Raw genomic sequence first — 20,603 nt, forward strand, 5'->3', positions numbered from 1 at the left:
CAAGCTTTTTTGAACGTTGTTGTGTCTAGTTTGATTTTTTTTGCCGTATTGGTGTCTTGTAACATGTTTTTGTAAATGTTTTGTTTTGTATGTACATGTTTAGCTGTAATTGTTTTTTGTTAAATTAGTCAAGTGTACTAAGATATTAGTTCGATGTAAAGATCATGTTTAAGTCTTATTAGACGTTTTTCTTTGAATTCTTCCAATACAAATATAATTTTTCTCTTAACATTAGTCAAATGTTTAATGTTGAATTATAAACTTAGACTAGTTTTAGTTTTTAATGTATTTACCTTATTTTTTGATATTTCGACTATTAAGATTATAAACTAGTATAATTTAAAAAAGTAAGTTTGTAAAGAATTTGTAAAGTGAACATTAAAAAAGAAACTGTTAAAAAGTTAAAACATATTTTAGGAAATTAAGCATTCAAAAACTCCTTTTACCAAAAATGGATTAAAACCATTTCAAAACGACTTTTTTAGGAAAAATCTGAAAACTACAAAATTCTCACTTTTTTTTTCTTTATGTATGAAATTAAATTCAAGCTACCAAAATTTGTGAAGTCAAAATTTTATAAACAAAAACTGTTAAACAATTAAAAGCGTATTTTAGGAAATAAAGCATTCAAAAACTCCTTTTACCGAACCAAAAACGGATTAAACCATTTCAAAACCAACTTTTCACCAAAAATTTCTATACCGCAAAACTCTCGCTTTTGAAAGCTGTTTTCCTAGCAGTGAAAATTTGTTGTTTCCCCTCGCACGCAGCTAAACACGCAGCTCATAAATAATTAATCTACGCTTAACACCACATTGCTGGTTGCTGGCTGATTGTCGCCAGCCCGCAAAATTATTGCCATATTCACCCAGTTTTGTTTGTAGTTTCAACAAAACCTTGGTCATGGAATTGTTAGGAAAATGGAATTATAACGTTCTAATAGTCAAATAAAGTGGAATGAATAAAGCTGTGAAGTGAGACTAAAACAATCTTAAGCTTGAAGTCTGCTGCCTTAAAATCATGTTCTTTCAAGCTTAACGACTTATCTTACTTGAGTTTTTATTTAAATTGTCAGGCAACCTTGGTTCAAGGTTCTTCCTCGAGACTTCAAACAAGTTTAATAGCTTTTAAAGACGCGATAAAACTTATAAGTAAAAAACTATTTACACGAAAACAATCGATAACAAGCTTTTTTGAACGTTGTTGTGTCTAGTTTGATTTTTTTTGCCGTATTGGTGTCTTGTAACATGTTTTTGTAAATGTTTTGTTTTGTATGTACATGTTTAGCTGTAATTGTTTTTTGTTAAATTAGTCAAGTGTACTAAGATATTAGTTCGATGTAAAGATCATGTTTAAGTCTTATTAGACGTTTTTCTTTGAATTCTTCCAATACAAATATAATTTTTCTCTTAACATTAGTCAAATGTTTAATGTTGAATTATAAACTTAGACTAGTTTTAGTTTTTAATGTATTTACCTTATTTTTTGATATTTCGACTATTAAGATTATAAACTAGTATAATTTAAAAAAGTAAGTTTTTTTAAATCTTTTATTTGCGGTTCACGCTATTTTTAAGTGAATTATGGAACTAAAATTATTAATTAAAACATTTAATTTTACTTAAAAAAATTATGTTTATTATTTTTGTGTATAAAATCATGATATTTTTTTTGGTTAATTTATCAACAAAATAATTGTATTAAGCATTGAGCAAAAATAATTTTTGGAAACATTTTGAATTATTTTCTTTAAAACTTTGTGTTTAAAGCTTTTCAATTTAATTTAAATATTTATATTTCCACTATTACTATATTTGAATAATCAATACAATCCACGTATAGACAATGCTGATTGACACTTAAAAAATAGATTTTTTTGGCAAATGTATTTAAATTTATCTGATTGCGTGCTTTTGTCAATTGTTCAAGCTATTTTCGGAAATAAAAGCTCGCTTGGTAGCCAAAACACAGGTATTTTAATCTTATAATAACCAAATAAACAGATAAAATTTGGCACAGAAAATTTGTATAAAAGTTTCATTGTTGTGTCTATGTGAAAAGTTGTAGTTTGACTGAAAAATAAAAGTTTGATGATAAATACCTTAAGTTGTTTTTATAAGTTTTAAACTTTAAGTACTGAACTAATTGTTATTGGTTGTGTTTTAAAACTTGTATTTGCAACTTGTTTTGTTGCATATCATTGATAGTAATAGTTATGATCATGTCGTTTAACTACTTCTAAAAGAAATTGTTTTAAAATATTGTATTTAAAAAATAAGTACATTTAAAGTTGTTGTTTTTTTTGTGCATGAAAAGCAAGCTTAAAAATTTAGTTTAAATAATTAATTTATCTATATACACAGTCAAGTTTAATCATTTTCAAAATTATAATTTTGCATCAAAACCAAAACGGTTTTACCCTTCTTAGTGATAAAACTAAACAAAGTTCAGTAATTATTTGCAAAGTAAATAAAGAAGTTGATGTATTTACGAGAATTTTCAAACGCTAAAGTTCACAATTAAACTTTTATTGCTACTTTTGAACTTGAAACTACTGAAGTTTTTTATGGTTTCCAGGGACTTGAAAACACATATACTACACTAAAACAATATGTTGTAAAACTTTCTCAAACATTTAAAAGTTTAACTTTTTCGTTTGAACTTGAAATAAATAATATATTAAGTTTAAGAATTTTTCGTTGTTTATGTTTTTTTTTTAAATTAAACTCAAGTTAGCAAATTTAAAATTTATGATATTTTTCATAGGTAAATTTTATAGAATGATTAACTTAAAAAGTAAGTGAACATTATCTGTGATAATTGATTTACTTGTAATCGTATTAAAGTTTATTTTAGCTTTTTGAAACTGCTGATATATTTAAAAAAATATATAACAAATTGTTTACACAATAAATAAAAAAAAAAATTATAACAAGCTTACGCATATATCTGGTTTTTTAATCAAAGCAAAGATAACATCTGTAGATAACACACTGTTATTGGAAACTGATAACAATGCGTTTGTAATTTCTTAATGAAATAATACTTATGTATTCTCACAATTTCCATCTTATTTTATATTTTTATACAAGTTTTCAATCTTTGTCTCGTTAAAAAGCTTTAAAATTTATACGGGTTTCATTCAATTTATATGTGAAAACTTAGTTTTCAGTTTATTTTGTTTTTTATTATTGGTATACAAAGTTTTAACTTAGAATAAATGTTAAGTAATTTTTTTGTAACCTTAAAAGTCTTATTGAGTTTAATAGATTATTTTCTAATAGTTGTGTTTTAAATAAAATTTTTATAAGTAAATATATGTTTAATGTATAAAATACTCTAAATAGTATTATCATTACTTTTCTTTTACTGCTTTGTATATTGTCTAAAGTTTTATTAGTTTCAATAAAAAATTCAAACACTCAACCTCACACGATTGAAGTTTACTTTGATGGTGAACTTTATCGTTTGTTTAAATTTTATTTGCAAAGATCAAGTAAGTCTTGTTTGCTCTTGTTAGTTAAACATTATGAGTTTTTTCTGCTGTTTACTGCTTTTAAAGTTCAACGTTCTGATATTTATTTGATCACTCTGTCTAATTGACTAGTTTTAAATTTGTAAGCAACTATTTAGATTTCAATAAAATCATTTAAGTTAAAAAATGTTTTACAAATAACCATTTCATTTATAAGTTACTGTTTGTTATGGAATTTTCAATGTAACATACTAGCTGTTGTATTCAAAAACTCAAGTCTTTTTTGCTTTCAACTTGACTGAAACAAACAATGCAAAAAATAATCCGTGGTTAAAAAGCTCCGGTTTATGAATAAAAAACTTAAGTTCTGATTATTGTCTGGTGCTTAGCCAATAATTGGAGCTTTGATTTTTTTTTGGTTTTTTAAACTCACATTTCAATACTAACTTAACTGTCTATCTGTATTTTGTTTTATTAACTAATTATTTGTTTTATTGAAAACTAAAATGCTTATTTAAATTTATAAAAGATGCGATTTAAAAACTTTGTTTTTTAACTATTTAATTGTCATAAAGTAAACTAATTAATTCAATTTTCGTATAATATTTTTGACGGTTTTTTAAAGGTTTAAACGTAAAAACTGTTAAAAAACATTTCGCAGTTAGCATTATACTCGAAAATTTAACTTGGTGTAATTGAAGTATGAAGTTTAATTAAGTCTAGCAACCAGCTTTAAGTAATTTTATTTAAAATAAGTGAAACAATATTAAATTGCATATCAAAAGTTTAATGTTTTTTAGTTATGTCATTTCCAACAAAAATATCAAGTATGTTTTAAGCTAAATTTGAGTTATAATTATTTTTTTAATTTAAATTTACCATCCTAGAGTTATTCTACACATAAATACATTATTCGCTGCTTGATTTTTTTAACTTTTTACGCAAAATAAGTGGCGAGAAAAAAATAATTTATATCGCCTCGTTTAAACTCATAACACAATGCCAGAACAATGTCAATACTTGATGTTAATTTTTCATTAGAAGTAAAATTTAATTTTGTGGCTCACCACCAACGTTTTGTCTGCTTGCAATGAATTATTTTGCATTAAGTTTATATTTGCACTTCGAGGGTTCATGTGCTCTAAGAAAAACTGCATTTGTTAGACTTAGAAATGTGTATGAAGTTGTATTGTGATTGAATACTTTAGTTGTCTAATCATGTATAATAACACCAAGTAGTTTTTAAAATATTATCATAAAATAAAAGGATATATTATTTTTGGTGTTTCTCTATTAAAAATATAAAGAATTAAGTTACGTCAAACCTAGAGATTATCAGAAGCTAGTTGTAAAAATATACAAAAAAAAACATTAAAAAAAAAGAAATACTTCTGTATGTTTGTACTGTGTTTAAATTTAGATCTCGTAACTTAAGCCACAGTTTTTGTTAGTTTTTAACGAAAACAATAATAAAATTTTGTTTTTGTCTTATCTATTTTATCAGTATTGTATAACTGAATGTGTACTTTGAACTGGTAACTTAAAGCTCGTAATTATTTACACAATATTTATTGATATCAGAGTTTTTGTAATTATCTACAAAATAATTATTTCGAATTTTTACATCTAAGTGTTTCAAAATTATTGGTAATGCTGATATAAGCTGATATTGTTTTTATTCAATTAACTTTTGTCAGATGATTTTAAATAGTATATATTATATATATATTTTTTGACTTTGCTGAAGTGTATTGTGTTTTTGAAATTGTCTTACATACCCACTTCAGCTTTTATATACCTTACTTTATTTAGGTTTTGTTTTATTTTTACTAAATGGTTTTAAAACTGTAAAATGTATTTAGCTTATTTAGTTTAAATAAACTTGAAACTATAGTTTTCTCTTGCTTAAAGAATTGCCAAATTGAAAATTTTATGAGATTGCAATAAGTTGTTATTTTTCACAACTCAAATTTTGAAATTTTATATAGTTGCGAAACTAATTAAAAAATCAAAACCTTTTTGTTTATATATAGCCGTAAGTTTTTAAACAAACACTCTTAAACAAATCCAAACAGTTTCACCAAAAACTTGCAATGTTGTTACTAGTTTTTAACATAAGTCAAGTATATCTTCTTAGTTTAATTAAATTTTTGTATAAGATCCACTCTGTTTAAAGTCATGTTATAGTTGTAGAATTTTTAATACCTAAAAGCTGCAGTTTTTTTTTTTTTTCTATTTTGAGGTAAAAAATATAAATGTCACACACTGCTTTTGAACTTTGTGAAAAGTTTTCAACGTTGTCAATGTAAAAACATTAGTTTTGACTCCATGTATTCTCTGTGTGCAAATACTTAAATATATTTTTTATGTTAGATTCTGATAGTTTGTTGCATTTACAGCTTTTATAACTGAAACTAATCATTTTTTAAACAAACTAAGCATTTTGTTGTTAGTAACACTTAGTTTTTAGATTTAATATTTTCAACTGCAGGTACCACTTGGTCAGCACTAGTGTTTGCCTTTTTTTATGTATCTTAAAATGTCAAAGTGGTGTCTTTTTTACCAAGTAGAACTTTTGCATTGTGCTTTTTTTGTTTTTTTTTTGATTATTATGTTTTAATCATCGGTAATAATGGTTGATATTGTTTAAATGGACATGTGTACTAATTAATTTTAATCGTATGTTAATTTAAATATTTCAACACAGGTACTGCAAGGTCACACGGGATCGGTGCTGTGTCTTCAATACGACGAAAACGTGATCATCACCGGCAGTTCCGATTCCACTGTCAGGTCTGTTGTTAATCTGATGTAGTTTTTTTTTATAATTTAACACTTAATAATCTGATTTTTAATTGTTTTGTATTTTAAGTAGCATGTCTCAATGCCGCATGACAAATAAAAAGTTTAATTTAGATTCTGATGCGAGGTGTAAGTTTTAATTGTCTTTATTATTAATAGATTTTTTAATTGTACATGAATATGTTATTATAAGTACAAATATTCAGCTTAAATGTGTAAGATTAAAAAATTTAATTCAAGACCTACTTACTATTGTTAAATCTTAAGCTGTTGAGTTAAAAATTATTCCCTTAAGAAAGTGTGACAAAAATAAACATTTCGAAACATGTGAGATGGTGTTTACACAAGCCACACATCACGTAGTTGCGAAAATATTTTGTTTATGTTTTGTCTCTCTTAACTTTCAGTGCAAATTGTGGAAGCAAATATTTACTATTATTTTCAGTATTTTCCTGTTCTTGCGATTTTTTTGTACTGAAAATCTTTAAGAATAATGCTATGTAGTAAGTTTAAAAATATTGTTTCAAGATAGTTATCGATAATTTAGTTTACAAACTATTTGAAATATTCAAACTAGTAACATCCTTTTAATTTATAACTGTTTTTATTTAGTAGCATTTTAAAATTCTTTATAATAAAAGTTAATAAATTTAAAAAATATTTTTTCTATTTTTCCAAAAACCTTATGTAAAATACACTTGTGTAAGTAGTGGTAGTAAAGTTTAACTACTTTAATTTTATATGCAAATATTATGTTTTACTTTTTTTCCACTAAAAACTTTATTTCAACACGTTTTTTAATATTACTAGAATTAAGTATTTGGAAAAATGTAACTAATTTCTGCAGTAAAAATATTTTTAAACCAAATTTAAAAAGTTAATTTACATATTTAAGAAAAACCTGTAAAGTTACTCAATACTTGAATATAGTTTATCCTACGTTTACCTGATTTAAATTATTCTATTAATAATATGAAACTTTTTTCTCTATTTAATTTTTCTAAATACAATGTTTTAACAAGTATAGAAACGTTACGACGTAAAAAAATTAAAGCCTCTATAAGTATAATACTTTTTCGTTCAATAAAGTATATAAAAACATAATATTACAACTTAGTTTGTCTTTAGGTTTACCTTAAATTGTACTTAAATAAAAATTTTACTAGTTTTTTATTACCTTTTGTGACTATTAAAAGTAATTTAAGAAAATAAAAATTTTCTATTTCTAACAATGAGTTAAATTTTTGTTCTTAATTGTCTAGTAAAGTTTAATTAAAAAAAAAAGTTTTAAGTAAAGTGTTGGTCAACATATTATGTTTTCAAGGCACATATGGTGTTAATTTTTAATTTTATTATAAATCGGAAGTTAAAGTAATAATGTTATCTAATAATGTTGAAATAATAAGATACTTGTTATTTATTACATTTAGCATATGCTGTTTGTCCGTGGATTAATAATGTTAGTAAAAACTATGTTTAATGGAAGTAGTTTTAATTGCAAACTTATTAGCTGTAAATAAACAAAATTTGCAAAACATTTATGCACAAATTAAAAGATGCGTGGCATGGTAAAAATAGTAAAAAATAATTAGATTTACATACAAACAGTTTTAAATTTCTGAGTATCTTTTTACTTGTGAATTTAATTTCCTGCAATAGAAGTAATGTACAGTGTTTGTACGCAATGTATAATTTAAGAAATGTGTGACACTATTTAAATAAGTAAACTTACATATAATCAGATTGAATAAAGTCTGTTTTTTAGTCAAGGTCGTATAAAAAATTGTTTACAGTGAAATAAAATTATATTTAAAAGCTGTGCTAAACTGAAATAATTGAAATATATATTATGTACATCAATGGTGTCCGTAAGAGAAAAGAAATGTTAAATTAAACATATTCTTAGAAATTAAACACTTGAAGTTGTATTTAGATAATATAAAAACATTTTAATCATCAAAAATTTTCAGTTAAGTATTCAAAGCTTAGCTATAATTTTAGTTTGTAAAAAAATGTTTGGTTTTTAATTTAGTTCGTAAAGTATATGGAATCATAGAAAAGTGCTAGACTTAATTATTTGTTACAATAAGTTTATTTAAATTCCGAATACAGAGTTAAGAGTTAAACGTTAAAACATGTATAATAAATCAAAACTTATTTCGAATATATTTAAAATATTTTTTATTGATATACAGAGTATGGTGTGTTCGCACTGGAGAACTGATCAACACGTTACACCACCATTGTGAAGCGGTGTTACATCTCAGGTTCGATAATGGACTGATGGTCACTTGTTCCAAAGTTAGTATTCATACTTTTTTAATTCATTTTCAACTTATAGTTTGTATAAACTTATTGATTTTGTAAAATTTTCGAAACTTGAAACGTCAAGTGTGGGGTCGCACAGGTTTCATACTTCATAAAAGTGTGTTTCTCAATGTAGGCGCCGCAGTAGATAACATTTAAATCCTTGCTTCGTACTTTAAATTTCTAAAAGTCTTTGTATAGCAGATTACTTTTTAAACAAATCGTTTCTTTAAATATCTTACAGTTATTTTTCATTTCATATTATGTAACACCAGGACCGCAGCATAGCGGTATGGGACATGGTGTCTGCGCGCGAAATCAACATGAGAAGAGTGCTGGTCGGTCACAGGGCTGCCGTTAACGTGGTTGATTTCGATGAAAAGTACATCGTTTCCGCCTCCGGTGACAGAACTATCAAGGTTTGTACAATATTTTTTAAAATCAAGTAAATGTAAATATTTTTCTATCATTCTTATATAGTTTCCGCATCCGGGGATATTATTTTTAAGGTAAATTTATTGTTGTTCATATAAGGTTTTGGTAACGTTAGTAGAATTTAAAAGGTATGTATTTTGATTAAAGGTGCTAATGTTAAAAACATAGAACATGATACAACATTATGATATGATTAATGATAGAACAAACAATCAGTTTTAACGTACACGAGCATATATTCAGGGTTGCCACTTTACCTGGAATTTTGAACAAAAATCACTAAAAAATCTGGAAAAACCTGCAAATTTTACAATTTTTACATGTTCAGTAGTAAAATTTCGATTTGACTCAAAACATTTATCATATCAACAGGGTTACCACACACTCAGCGAATTCAGGGAATTTTAAAGTTATAGAAAATCTCAGGGAAACTCAAGAAACTTTGATTCTTTTTTTTTAACTCAGGGTAGTTTTGGTTTTTTTATAATTTTCAGGGAAATTTCAAGATTTTTTAAAAGATCTAAGGGAAATTTTTTCTAGATCTAGAATGAGATTTAGTTAATCCAGTTTCAATATTTTGTTCAAAAAGTTAATTTAATTTATTTTTAAGTGCTTGTTTAGAATTTTTTTTAGCCTTGTGGCTAGTTGTTCAATATTCTAAGAATTAACATTGTAATTTTTAATAAATAATAAACATTTAAGCATTTGAAAAAAAACTTGGAAATTCAGGAAAGTTTAAGGTTACTCAGGGAATATTTTTTGACTCAAAGAGTGGCAACCCTGTATAAATAAAAAAAATTTGTCATCATCAATAATATTTTTTATTAAAAAACATATTTAAAGTAGCTTTACAGTATCTTTTCAATGTTTTTATACTATTTAACACAGTTTCTTACCTTAAACTTGACTTGAAACTAAAAATAGACCCAAAAATGTCCACTTTTAAAAACCTGGAAGAAATTTGGAAAACCTAAAAAAAATCTTTAAAAAACGAGTGACAACCCTGTTATAATATTAATTGTATTAAAGTAATTGATATTTTAATATATTTTGTTTTTCAACTTAGCATACATGTTTGCCTATTAAGTTGTCAAAAACAACTTATTTTTGAATAGTTTAAAGCTCATTATGTCTATAACTAATATATATAATATATGCTGTCATCGTGTATATAAAGATGTCGGATTATTGTCATGAATTGAAACCACATTGTACTACGGTGTAGATAGTTATGTTGCAGTGTTTAACAACTTTTAGTACTATAGTATAGTTTTAAACCGATTAGAGTAATTGTATTCATTTATGTAAAAATTTTTGAGTGCAATGCATAATATATTCTCGTTTATTAAACTTCATATTTTGTGGTAATTTTGTCAATTGAAATACTGCATTAAATCCACACTTGTTGTATAGTAGATAGCCAATTTTCAACTAATTTTAAACTTTTTGAGTACTTTTTATTATTAAGTCAATTAAAGAGCTATTATAACAATAATGCTACAGCGTATACTATATGTTGCAGTTAATTTTTTAAATTGCATTCTTGATTATTTTGATACCTAGTACACTCAAATGTTTATGAGTGTCGAACTAGTTACTAAAATTTCGTTGAAGCCACTAAATAAACTTATGGTAATTTTTGAATGTATTAACGTAAATGCAATACACTGTTGTTTTAAGTGTTCTTAAAATGTCATGTTTATACGTTTGTCATGCGGTAGAAACTGTTGTTTTGATACTCATGTTTTAATACTGCTGTGCACTATGCGGTCTGTATGAAACATTTTTAACAGTACTATAAGGAGTAATTTTTATTAGTTTTTATTACTATGGTGTACTTTTAAACCACTTAGAGTAGTTATGTTTTATTTATAAACTATTTTGAGTGCAATACACAACTTAATGTAACAATTTGTTTTTGTTATGTTAAAGTTCATATTTTGTGGTAATTTTGTCAATTGAAATACTTACATTTAATCCACATTTACTATAAAGTAGATTACCATAGTAGTTTCCAACTGATTTTAAACTTTTTGAGTACTTTTTATCATTAAGTCAACTAAAGAATGATGTTATTATTAATGTTACAGTGTGTATATTGTGGTCAATTTTTGAATACTGGAGTGTTTAAATACTAGTATTGTCAAAAGTTTAAGGGTGTCAAATTAGTTACTAAAATTTCGTTGAAACCACTCAATAAACTTATGGTAATTTTTGAATGTATTAACGTAAATGCAATACACTGTTGTTTGAAGTGTTTTTAAAATGTCATGTGTATACGTTTGTCATGCGGTAGAAACTATTGTTTATATACTTATGCTTGTTTTGATACTACTGTGCACTATGCGGTCTGAATGAAGACTTTAATAATTAAAAAAAAAAATAATACATGTATTTATTTCTATAAACTGTTTTGAGCGAAATAAAGCGTTTATATATAAACTCATTTATGTGGCCTTTTGTAAGTTCCTATGGTACCTATACCAACAAATTGAAATACAGTTGTACCATAGTTAATATGAAAATGTCAAATCAGTTGCCAAAACTGTCATGACTTTGAGCCATGCATATGGTAATTTTCAACTGTATTACGTAGATGTAGTAATTTAAATTTAATGTTACATGTTTTATGAATACAAACTATGATGCAATAAAAAATAGTTTTTTTAAATTCAATTTCTTTTTTACCTTGTTCTATGCATTACACAGTTTGAATGGAATTAAAAAAGTAATACTTAAATTCTAAATGTTATAATTTAAAATATAGTTTTACCTAAGAAAATAAAATAAAATATAGGAATTTGATGATATGTATACCTCACTTAGTTTTATTAGAACAAAGAAAGTAAATTATACTAGAATATTGTTTTTATTTAAAACACCCTAATACATAATATTCAGTCTGTAAATTCCGGTGTTAAAATTTAAGTATGTGGTCTCACACATGTTCACATCCAATTGTTTTCATTTATGATGAAATAAAACATTATATTTTGTGGTACCCTGCACTTTGTGAGCACTTTAGACATAACCACAATGTTAAACAAGTCTTCTGGGTTTAAATATTAGTAAAATGTAAATTAGTTGTTATCAAATTTTTCACAGTTTTTTACAAAAAATTATGTTCAAATTTTACCTCATAACAGTTATACTGATATGTATTTATATATATGTTTTTTAATGAACACTTTTGCTGATACATATCATAAGTACACTGTTTTTTAGATTGAGTTTAAACGTCTAAACTTTAATTTGATGCGTTTCATACTAAAAAAATACACATTTCACTTGGATAGTTTAAGAGAAAAATACTATATTAAAAGACAGAATTAAATAATAAAGTAAAAAGCTTACTGGATAAACTGCTTAAAAAAACAAAATACACTTTTGAAATAATTTGTTTCGATAATACATAGTAGGAGTTGTATCAACATGTGAATTTGTACGTACATTAGTATTAATTCAATAAATCAAATAATTATGATAACAAATAGTATATTCCGTAGGTTTGGGTAACATCAACATGTTAATCTGTACTTACACTCGACATTAATCAACGTAGAAAACATTGATTTACTAAATAAGTACTAAGAATAAACAGAACAAATAACATCATATACGTGACAAGTACATGTGATTTTGTACGAACACTCAACATTAATTAAATAATGTAAACAAATAAGTTAAATAATAAACAATATATTTTATAGGTGTGGGTGACTTCAACATGTGAATTCGTGAGAACACTCAACATTAATTGAATAAGTTAAATAATAAACAATATATTTTATAGGTATGGGTGACTTCAACATGTGAATTCGTGCGAACACTCAACATTAATTGAATAAGTTTAATAATAAACAATATATTTTATAGGTGTGGGTGACTTCAACATGTGAGTTCGTGCGAACACTCAACGGTCACAAGCGAGGAATCGCCTGTCTTCAGTACAGAGACAATCTGGTCGTCAGTGGTAGTTCAGACAACACTATCAGGTACACTTGGTTGATTGTATTTAGATGTTTTCCACGTTTCAGTAGTTTTGTTTGATATGTAAGCAAATTTCAAGACAACTCTTGGATTTTCGATGTAATTAAAGTTTAGGAAGTATATTCATCATTTAAATTTTCAATTAAAAAAAACAAATTTTAACATCAAAATACTTGGGCGTATAACAAATAGTAACTACAATCTATAAAATTGAAATACTAAGTAAGTGTATTACAAATCTGTAAAAACTAGTTAAATTTAACAAAAAAAAAACTATAACATTTTTTTTTACAGCAGCCTTAATAAAATGTATCAGCTAGTATTACTTTAATTTTAACAAGTGTTTTTAAAATATGTTTTTACCTACAGATTATGATTCAATTATCCATTCTCCCTGTATACCTTTTATTTTGAAATAAATATATATTATAAAATGTATAAATAAATAAATATTTTTAACCAGATTATGGAATATTGAAAATGGTGCATGTGTCAGAATACTGGAAGGTCACGAAGAATTAGTCAGATGTATCAGATTCGATAATAAGAGAATTGTATCTGGAGCTTATGATGGGTAAGTATTTGTTATCATTTTCTAATTAGTTTTTCAGATTCAATGATAAGATAATTGTAAAAGGAACTTGTTTGATAGGTTGATATTTATTAATAGGTTATGAATGACTAATAAAAACTGTATATGTAAAGATTTATTTTGATAGTATAGCTTAGGTTAAGCTTTAAGCTGGCGTAAAAAAAATTTTAGCAAATATTTTTTTTTACATTTTGCAGGGTTGCCACACACTCAGGGAACTCAGGGAACTCAGGGAATCTCAGGGAATTTTCAAACTGTAGAAAATCTCAGGGAAACTCAGGGAATTTTGGCATTTTTCTTTTAACTCAGGGAAACTCAGGGAAGTTTTGATTTTTTCTCTAAATTTCAGGGAAGTTTTTGAAAATCTCAGGGAATTTTTTTTCTAGATCTAGAATGAGGTTTAGTTAATCCAGTTTCAATATTTTGTTCAAAAGTAGTAATTTTTATTATTTAAGTGGTTATTTAGAAATTTTTAGCCTTGCGGCTAGTTCTTCAATATTCTTAGTATGATTAAATTGAGAAGTTAGTATACAAGTTAATGAATATTGTTTTTACTACTTCTTTCATGGAAGCCCATTCAAATGGAAAAAAGCTACTTGAACTAAATAATGAGCATTTTCAAAATAAAAGTTTTCACAAAAAAGATGTAGAGTTAGGATGTGCTGCTTCTACTTTAATTCAAGATTTGCTAAATCAAGGTAAAGTTTCTAACATTTCGTTCAAGTCATTTTACAATGAATGTAAACTTTTTATATTTGCTAATAAAAAAAAAATTAAAAAGAATGACTGTTGGTTTGAACTTTTTAAGAAGGGCTGCTGTTTTAAATCCGGCATGTCTAATGGGAATGGGTAAAGACCGTTGTGTCAGAAACTTTACAAGGTCGGTCCAACAACTTGTCAGCATGAAGATACTAAAAGCAAAAGAGGGTGATGACAGCATTAATCAATACATTGATTTGTTAAGTTCTTCTAACACTCAAATACTTTTTGAAAATTTTCTTGAAAAAAGTCACAGTTTAGACACCTTTTATTTTGACACACTCGATATCCCAAGCAAGTATAAAGATTTAACAAGAGTCCTTGAGGCTGTTTTTGTGCTTCACAATGGCCAGGCAAGTGTTGAACAGGGCTTTAGCTTAAATAAGGAAGTAATATCAACTAATATGGAAGAGATGACAATAAGGTCCCGAAGAATGATCAAAGATCTTCTATATGCAAACAGTCTAGAACCAAGCACAGTTGAACTAAGTTCTGAATTGTTAAAATTTGTCAAACTTCTAGGGCCCAATATTTGGCATATCTTGAGCAAAAGCGCTTTGCTAAAAATGTTCCAAATAAAGGTGATGCTTTGAGCAAGTTAGGAGAACAATAAAGTAAAAAGCAAATCAAATGTTTGAATGAAGACTATGACAAATATACTGCAGATGCCAACAAACAGTCTGATTTAGAAGCAATGAAAGAATTATTAGCAAGAGGAATAGCTGCTAAGGACAACGCAAATAAACTTGAAAATAAAATTAAAACTATTGATTTAGAAATTGCATACTTAAAAAAACAGTATTAAGATTTTTTTATTAGGTAATGTGAAATTGTTTTAAAATCAAAATTATGTTTTCAGTTATTTAAAATAGATTGTGTATGAACATCTAAAAGACATAAAAAAAAATTTAATTTTAGATTATTTTGTATCAGTTGTTAGGTATTAAGTTGTACTTTGATATGAGATATTTCTTTAGCTATTTTTTTAAACTTTCTTTTTGCAGGTTTTTTTACAATAATGTTAAGCTTTTAAGTTTTATTTACTGCATTCAGAACAGTTGCTAGGAAAGACATACAAGTCATAATGAAGTTATTATGTATGCATCTAAGTGAGTTCTTCATGTGAAATTATTTTTATAGTATAATTAAATTTTGTCAATTAAAATGTCAAACAAATTAAACTTTATTCTTTTATGTAGAAAGTTAACTAACAAGTTTACACAAAGTTGTGCAAAAATTTAGTCTTTAATTTTTAATTGGTTTAAACCTTTTAAGATTGAGTTTTTGAAAACAGTTTTTTTCATAAATTTAATGCAGAAGCATACACATACAACCTTCCTTTTATTATTAAAGAAGAAAAATGAGAATGAGGTATTAATAATTTGTGTTAGAAGAAAAAATTTTTTTTTTAAGATTTGAAAAATACTCAGGGAAACTCAGGGAAATTTAAGGTTACTCAGGGAAATTTTTGGTCACTCAGGGAAGATTTTTTGGCTCAAAGAGTGGCAACCCTGATTTTGAATTTTAAACACAAAAATAACATCTTGTATAAATTTTGCTAAAATAGTTGTTTGAATTATTTTTATGGCTTGTCATTTATCTGGTTATTAAATACTGCTTTTATGACAAATCATAGTCAAATCTTTTACGACATGATACTTAATCCACTTTGAATAATTATTAAACATAAATTTCAAAGCTATTAGTATATATTTAAGAAAAAAAAAAAAACTGAAAAAGTCAATGAAAGTGAATACATGGAGTTAAAAATCAACATTTGTAAACATTATTATTATTATATATATTTGTAAATTAGCAACTAAATGTTATTACTAATCAATTGTTATGTATTTAGCTAAAATATTTAATTTTCTAAACAGCAAAATAAAAGTATGGGATTTGAAAGCTGCTTTGGACCCATCATCACACCACCAAAACCTTTGCATACAAACATTAAACGTTAGTTTATTAAATTATATAAGTTATATTTTCAAACTACCAAAATCTTTGCATACAAACAATAAACGTTAGTTTATTAAATTATATTAGTTATATTTTCAAACTACCAAAACCTTTGCATACAAACATTAAACGTTAGTTTATTAAGTTATATTACTTATGTTTTCTGACTACCAAAACCTTTGCATACAAACATTAAACGTTAGTTTATTAAATTATATAAGTTATATTTTCAAACTACCAAAATCTTTGCATACAAACATTAAACGTTAGTTTGTTTATCTTGTTATTATATTTATGTTTTCACACTATCAGAATCTCTATATACAAATTTTACATATTAGTTTATCACATTGTAGTTGATTAAATTATATTCTTTTGTCATTGAATTTCCCTGCCTACAAGCACTAAATGCTGGTCGTTTTATTTTTATGCGAGCTAATTTAATATAAATAGTATACATGTGATACTTCTTTATTTCGTGCGTTTCGTCATAATTTATAACTTTTTTCCTCTTTAACATTGAACCATAGATAATAATTTCTATCCATAACACAACGTCTTTACAACTTGCTCACAAAAATAAACAGCTTAATGCAATTAGGTATAACGCAAATGCATTTTTATATCCGCACAAACTTCAACCAAGGTTTGGATGTACCTTTTTAAATATAGAAAATAAGTAACTACATTAAAACTTATTTTAATACACTAATATCACTTGTATAAAACGGTAATTCAAAATAATTTAGTCTTATAAATTTCAGGATTCAGGTCTAATACGCAGATTACATTGATTCTTTAATATTTAACAAAAAGGTAATAAAAAACACTGAAAAAATAATAATTTTCCCCTAATACAGCAATACAATTTCAATTCAACGAATTCCAGTTAAATAAACAAATAAGTAAATAATAATTATTGTTATAAATAAATAGAAACACACTAGTAGAGTCTTCAGACTTCAGTGCGACAAATTTCCGATAATAATTATAATATATAAATAATAATTAAATAATAATTATTGTTATAAATAGATAGAAACACACTAGTAGAGTCTTCAGACTTCAGTGCGACAAATTTCCGATAATAATTATAATATATAAATAATAATTAAATAATAATTATTGTTATAAATAGATAGAAACACACTAGTAGAGTCTTCAGACTTCAGTGCGACAAATTTCCGATAATAATTATAATATATAAATAATAATTAAATAATAATTATTGTTATAAATAGATAGAAACACACTAGTAGAGTCTTCAGACTTCAGTGCGACAAATTTCCGATAATAATTATAATATATAAATAATAATTAAATAATAATTATTGTTATAAATAGATAGAAACACACTAGTAGAGTCTTCAGACTTCAGTGCGACAAATTTCCGATAATAATTATAATATATAAATAATAATTAAATAATAATTATTGTTATAAATAGATAGAAACACACTAGTAGAGTCTTCAGACTTCAGTGCGACAAATTTCCGATAATAATTATAATATATAAATAATAATTAAATAATAATTATTGTTATAAATAGATAGAAACACACTAGTAGAGTCTTCAGACTTCAGTGCGACAAATTTCCGATAATAATTATAATATATAAATAATAATTAAATAATAATTATTGTTATAAATAGATAGAAACACACTAGTAGAGTCTTCAGACTTCAGTGCGACAAATTTCCGATAATAATTATAATATATAAATAATAATTAAATAATAATTATTGTTATAAATAGATAGAAACACACTAGTAGAGTCTTCAGACTTCAGTCCGACAAATTTCCGATGATAATAATAATAAATAAATAATAAATAATATCAACAGAAACACACCGGCAGAGTGTTCCGCCTCCAGTTCGACGAGTTCCAGATAATATCCTCCTCGCACGACGACTCCATACTCGTGTGGGACTTCCTCAACAACGAAGAGTGCGGCGACGACGATCAGATCGAAGAGATCACCACATGATACCACGTTTGTTTTTATTTTTTTATCAACTTGTTTGTAACTTTTTTGTTTGTTTTAAAATATTTTATATAGGAATTTTTATAAGGCCAAAGCGGGGGGGATATCAATATCAAAAACACTTTTTTTTTTCAAAAATAAACTTTGGCTTTTATATGAAAGCTTCAAGTACAAACTACAAGCTAGTTTTTATAGAATTCAAAAATATCATTCAATTTTTGAGATATTTCATTTTTTGTAAAAAGTTTCCGATACAAACGTATGGACTGCAAAATTTTCGAGGTCAGTTTTCTCAGAAATTTTAAAATCACTAAAAATCTATCTCCTCCTTTATTTTTAAAGCAATCTTTTTCAAATTTTCAGGAAATGTTCTTTATATTAAAAGAAAAAACGTTACTTATGAATTTAAAAAATATAGAAATTTTATGAATATTTTTTTTTCCAAAAAAAAAAAAAATTTACTTAATTTTTATTTAATTCAAAAGTAACGTTTTTTGTAATTGTATAAAGATTAGACAGTGAAAGTTTTTAGAAGATTGCTTAAAAAATGTAGGAGGAGATAGGTTTTAAATGAAATAGTTTTTTTTGTTAAAAAATAATTTTACTTATTTTTTTTTAAATTCAAAAATAACGTTTTAAGTAATTATATAAAGATTAGACAGTTAAAGTTTTTAGAAGATTGCTTAAATAATGTAGGAGGAGATAGGTTTTAAATAAATAGTCTTTTTTTGCTGTTTTAGTTTTCCCTTCCCATAGGAAACCTACTATGCGGCTCGACTTTGACTGGTCATATCTCAAAAAATAATTCTAATTTTTTAAAACGATAAAAAGCATCTTGAAGCTGAAAATAAACTCTTTAAAATAAGATCAACTTGTAAAAAACCTGGCTAACTCCCCACGCCCTATATTGAGGCCTTAAAGGTGCAACTTAACGTTTTTGTTTGCAAGGTTATTTATCCATAAAAGTATAATTCTTATTTTATAACTTATTGAGCAACTTGTTAATTTGATAAAAATAAGTTAAAACGTATTGATATCTTTGTCTAAAGAATTTTTTTATAACTTACTTCCTCTAAAAATTCTGAAATACTCACTTCCTAATTTATTTAATTTAAATTTATTTTCAGTTACCTAGATGAGATTATTGCTTGAATCTTTCTATCTTGATGGTTAGTTTGAAATATTATAATAAATTTTAGACAATGTTTTTCAATATTTTTTTTAACTAAGTAATAAATTAAGCACTAGCCTAACGTTTTACTTCAATTAAACTTTTGTAAATATTAAACAAATATTTATTTTACAGGATTCAATACAGAATGCTTGATGGTCGTTTTTATTTGCAAAATTCTTACACAAAAAACTCCAGCATTTTTATAAGTAAAGTAAAAGTTTTTGATACATTTTAATTGAGGTGTCTTTTTCATTGATTAAAATTTTCTATGTGTTTTAAAAAGAAATGGTAAATTCCGCCCATTTTTTAACTTTTTCTTTTTTTTTATGATAAGCTTGGGTTTTCCTTATAATTTTTACTTATAAATAAATATAAATATTACAGTAGATACCTTTTTTAATTGCAAAAATTTTTTAAATTATTATTTTAAGTTTTATAAAACTTTATGTTGATTTTTTGAACTTAATGTGAAAGTTGACTGTTTTATTTCAGATCAACGGTTATTTTTATACGGAAATGTTTTTTATACATGTATTTATTTATTAAAACTTCCAAAAAAACTCAAAAGGCAACTTGAAATGCCAGTTTCTCAATGTTTTGTGACGTCAGTGTTTTTATATGTCCTGTGACGTCGTCATTCGTGTTTTATGTTGTTCATTACGTGAAAATGTTTGTCTAATAAACACGCATAAAAATTATGTTTTTTTATTTATTTTTGTCTTTAACATCAGGACAATCCTATATTATTACAAGGTATTTTAAGAAAATTTAAAGGAATTAATCATGATCTTGGCTAAACATTTAGTTAATACAAAATTTTGACAAATTTACATAAATAAGTATTAAACACGCATAAACGTTTATCTTAACCTATTTATAAACGAATTGTTTAAAATCATTCAGGCTAAACGTTGTATTGGCCAAAAAATGCCTAACTTTCAATTCGTTTGTCTGAAAGTTTTAAAAATAGGGGCTAAAAACCGTTTTGAAAAGTATTAAACAAAGTTTTAAATAAAAATAATAGAATATATAAGTATATATACTGAGTATAGCGGGTGAAAATTAGGAATTATAAAATAAAAAATTCCTGGTATTTTGTACATTTTTGAAAAAAATATCAA

At 25.3% G+C, this 20,603-nt stretch overlaps 1 protein-coding gene across 2 annotated transcripts in view; it reads left to right on the top strand.

Moving 5' to 3' along the window:
* LOC145828958 (beta-TrCP-like) overlaps positions 1 to 20,180 on the top strand; it is a 50,902-nt gene extending 30,722 nt beyond the window's left edge. For both annotated transcript variants that reach the window (XM_082936705.1, XM_082936711.1), the window contains 9 exons: positions 6,183 to 6,268; positions 8,473 to 8,578; positions 8,860 to 9,003; positions 12,896 to 13,014; positions 13,473 to 13,583; positions 16,241 to 16,319; positions 18,168 to 18,317; positions 19,436 to 19,477; positions 19,615 to 20,180. In XM_082936705.1, coding sequence (XP_082792831.1) covers positions 6,183 to 6,268; positions 8,473 to 8,578; positions 8,860 to 9,003; positions 12,896 to 13,014; positions 13,473 to 13,583; positions 16,241 to 16,319; positions 18,168 to 18,311 — 789 coding nt within the window. In that variant the 3' untranslated portion in view covers positions 18,312 to 18,317; positions 19,436 to 19,477; positions 19,615 to 20,180. The remainder of the gene's footprint in view (positions 1 to 6,182; positions 6,269 to 8,472; positions 8,579 to 8,859; positions 9,004 to 12,895; positions 13,015 to 13,472; positions 13,584 to 16,240; positions 16,320 to 18,167; positions 18,318 to 19,435; positions 19,478 to 19,614) is intronic.
* The last annotated feature ends 423 nt before the right edge of the window (positions 20,181 to 20,603 follow it).

The sequence above is a fragment of the Thalia democratica genome, chromosome 1 (genome assembly GCF_965202585.1).
Source record: "Thalia democratica chromosome 1, ktThaDemo2.hap1.1, whole genome shotgun sequence".
Lineage (NCBI taxonomy): Eukaryota > Metazoa > Chordata > Thaliacea > Salpida > Salpidae > Thalia > Thalia democratica.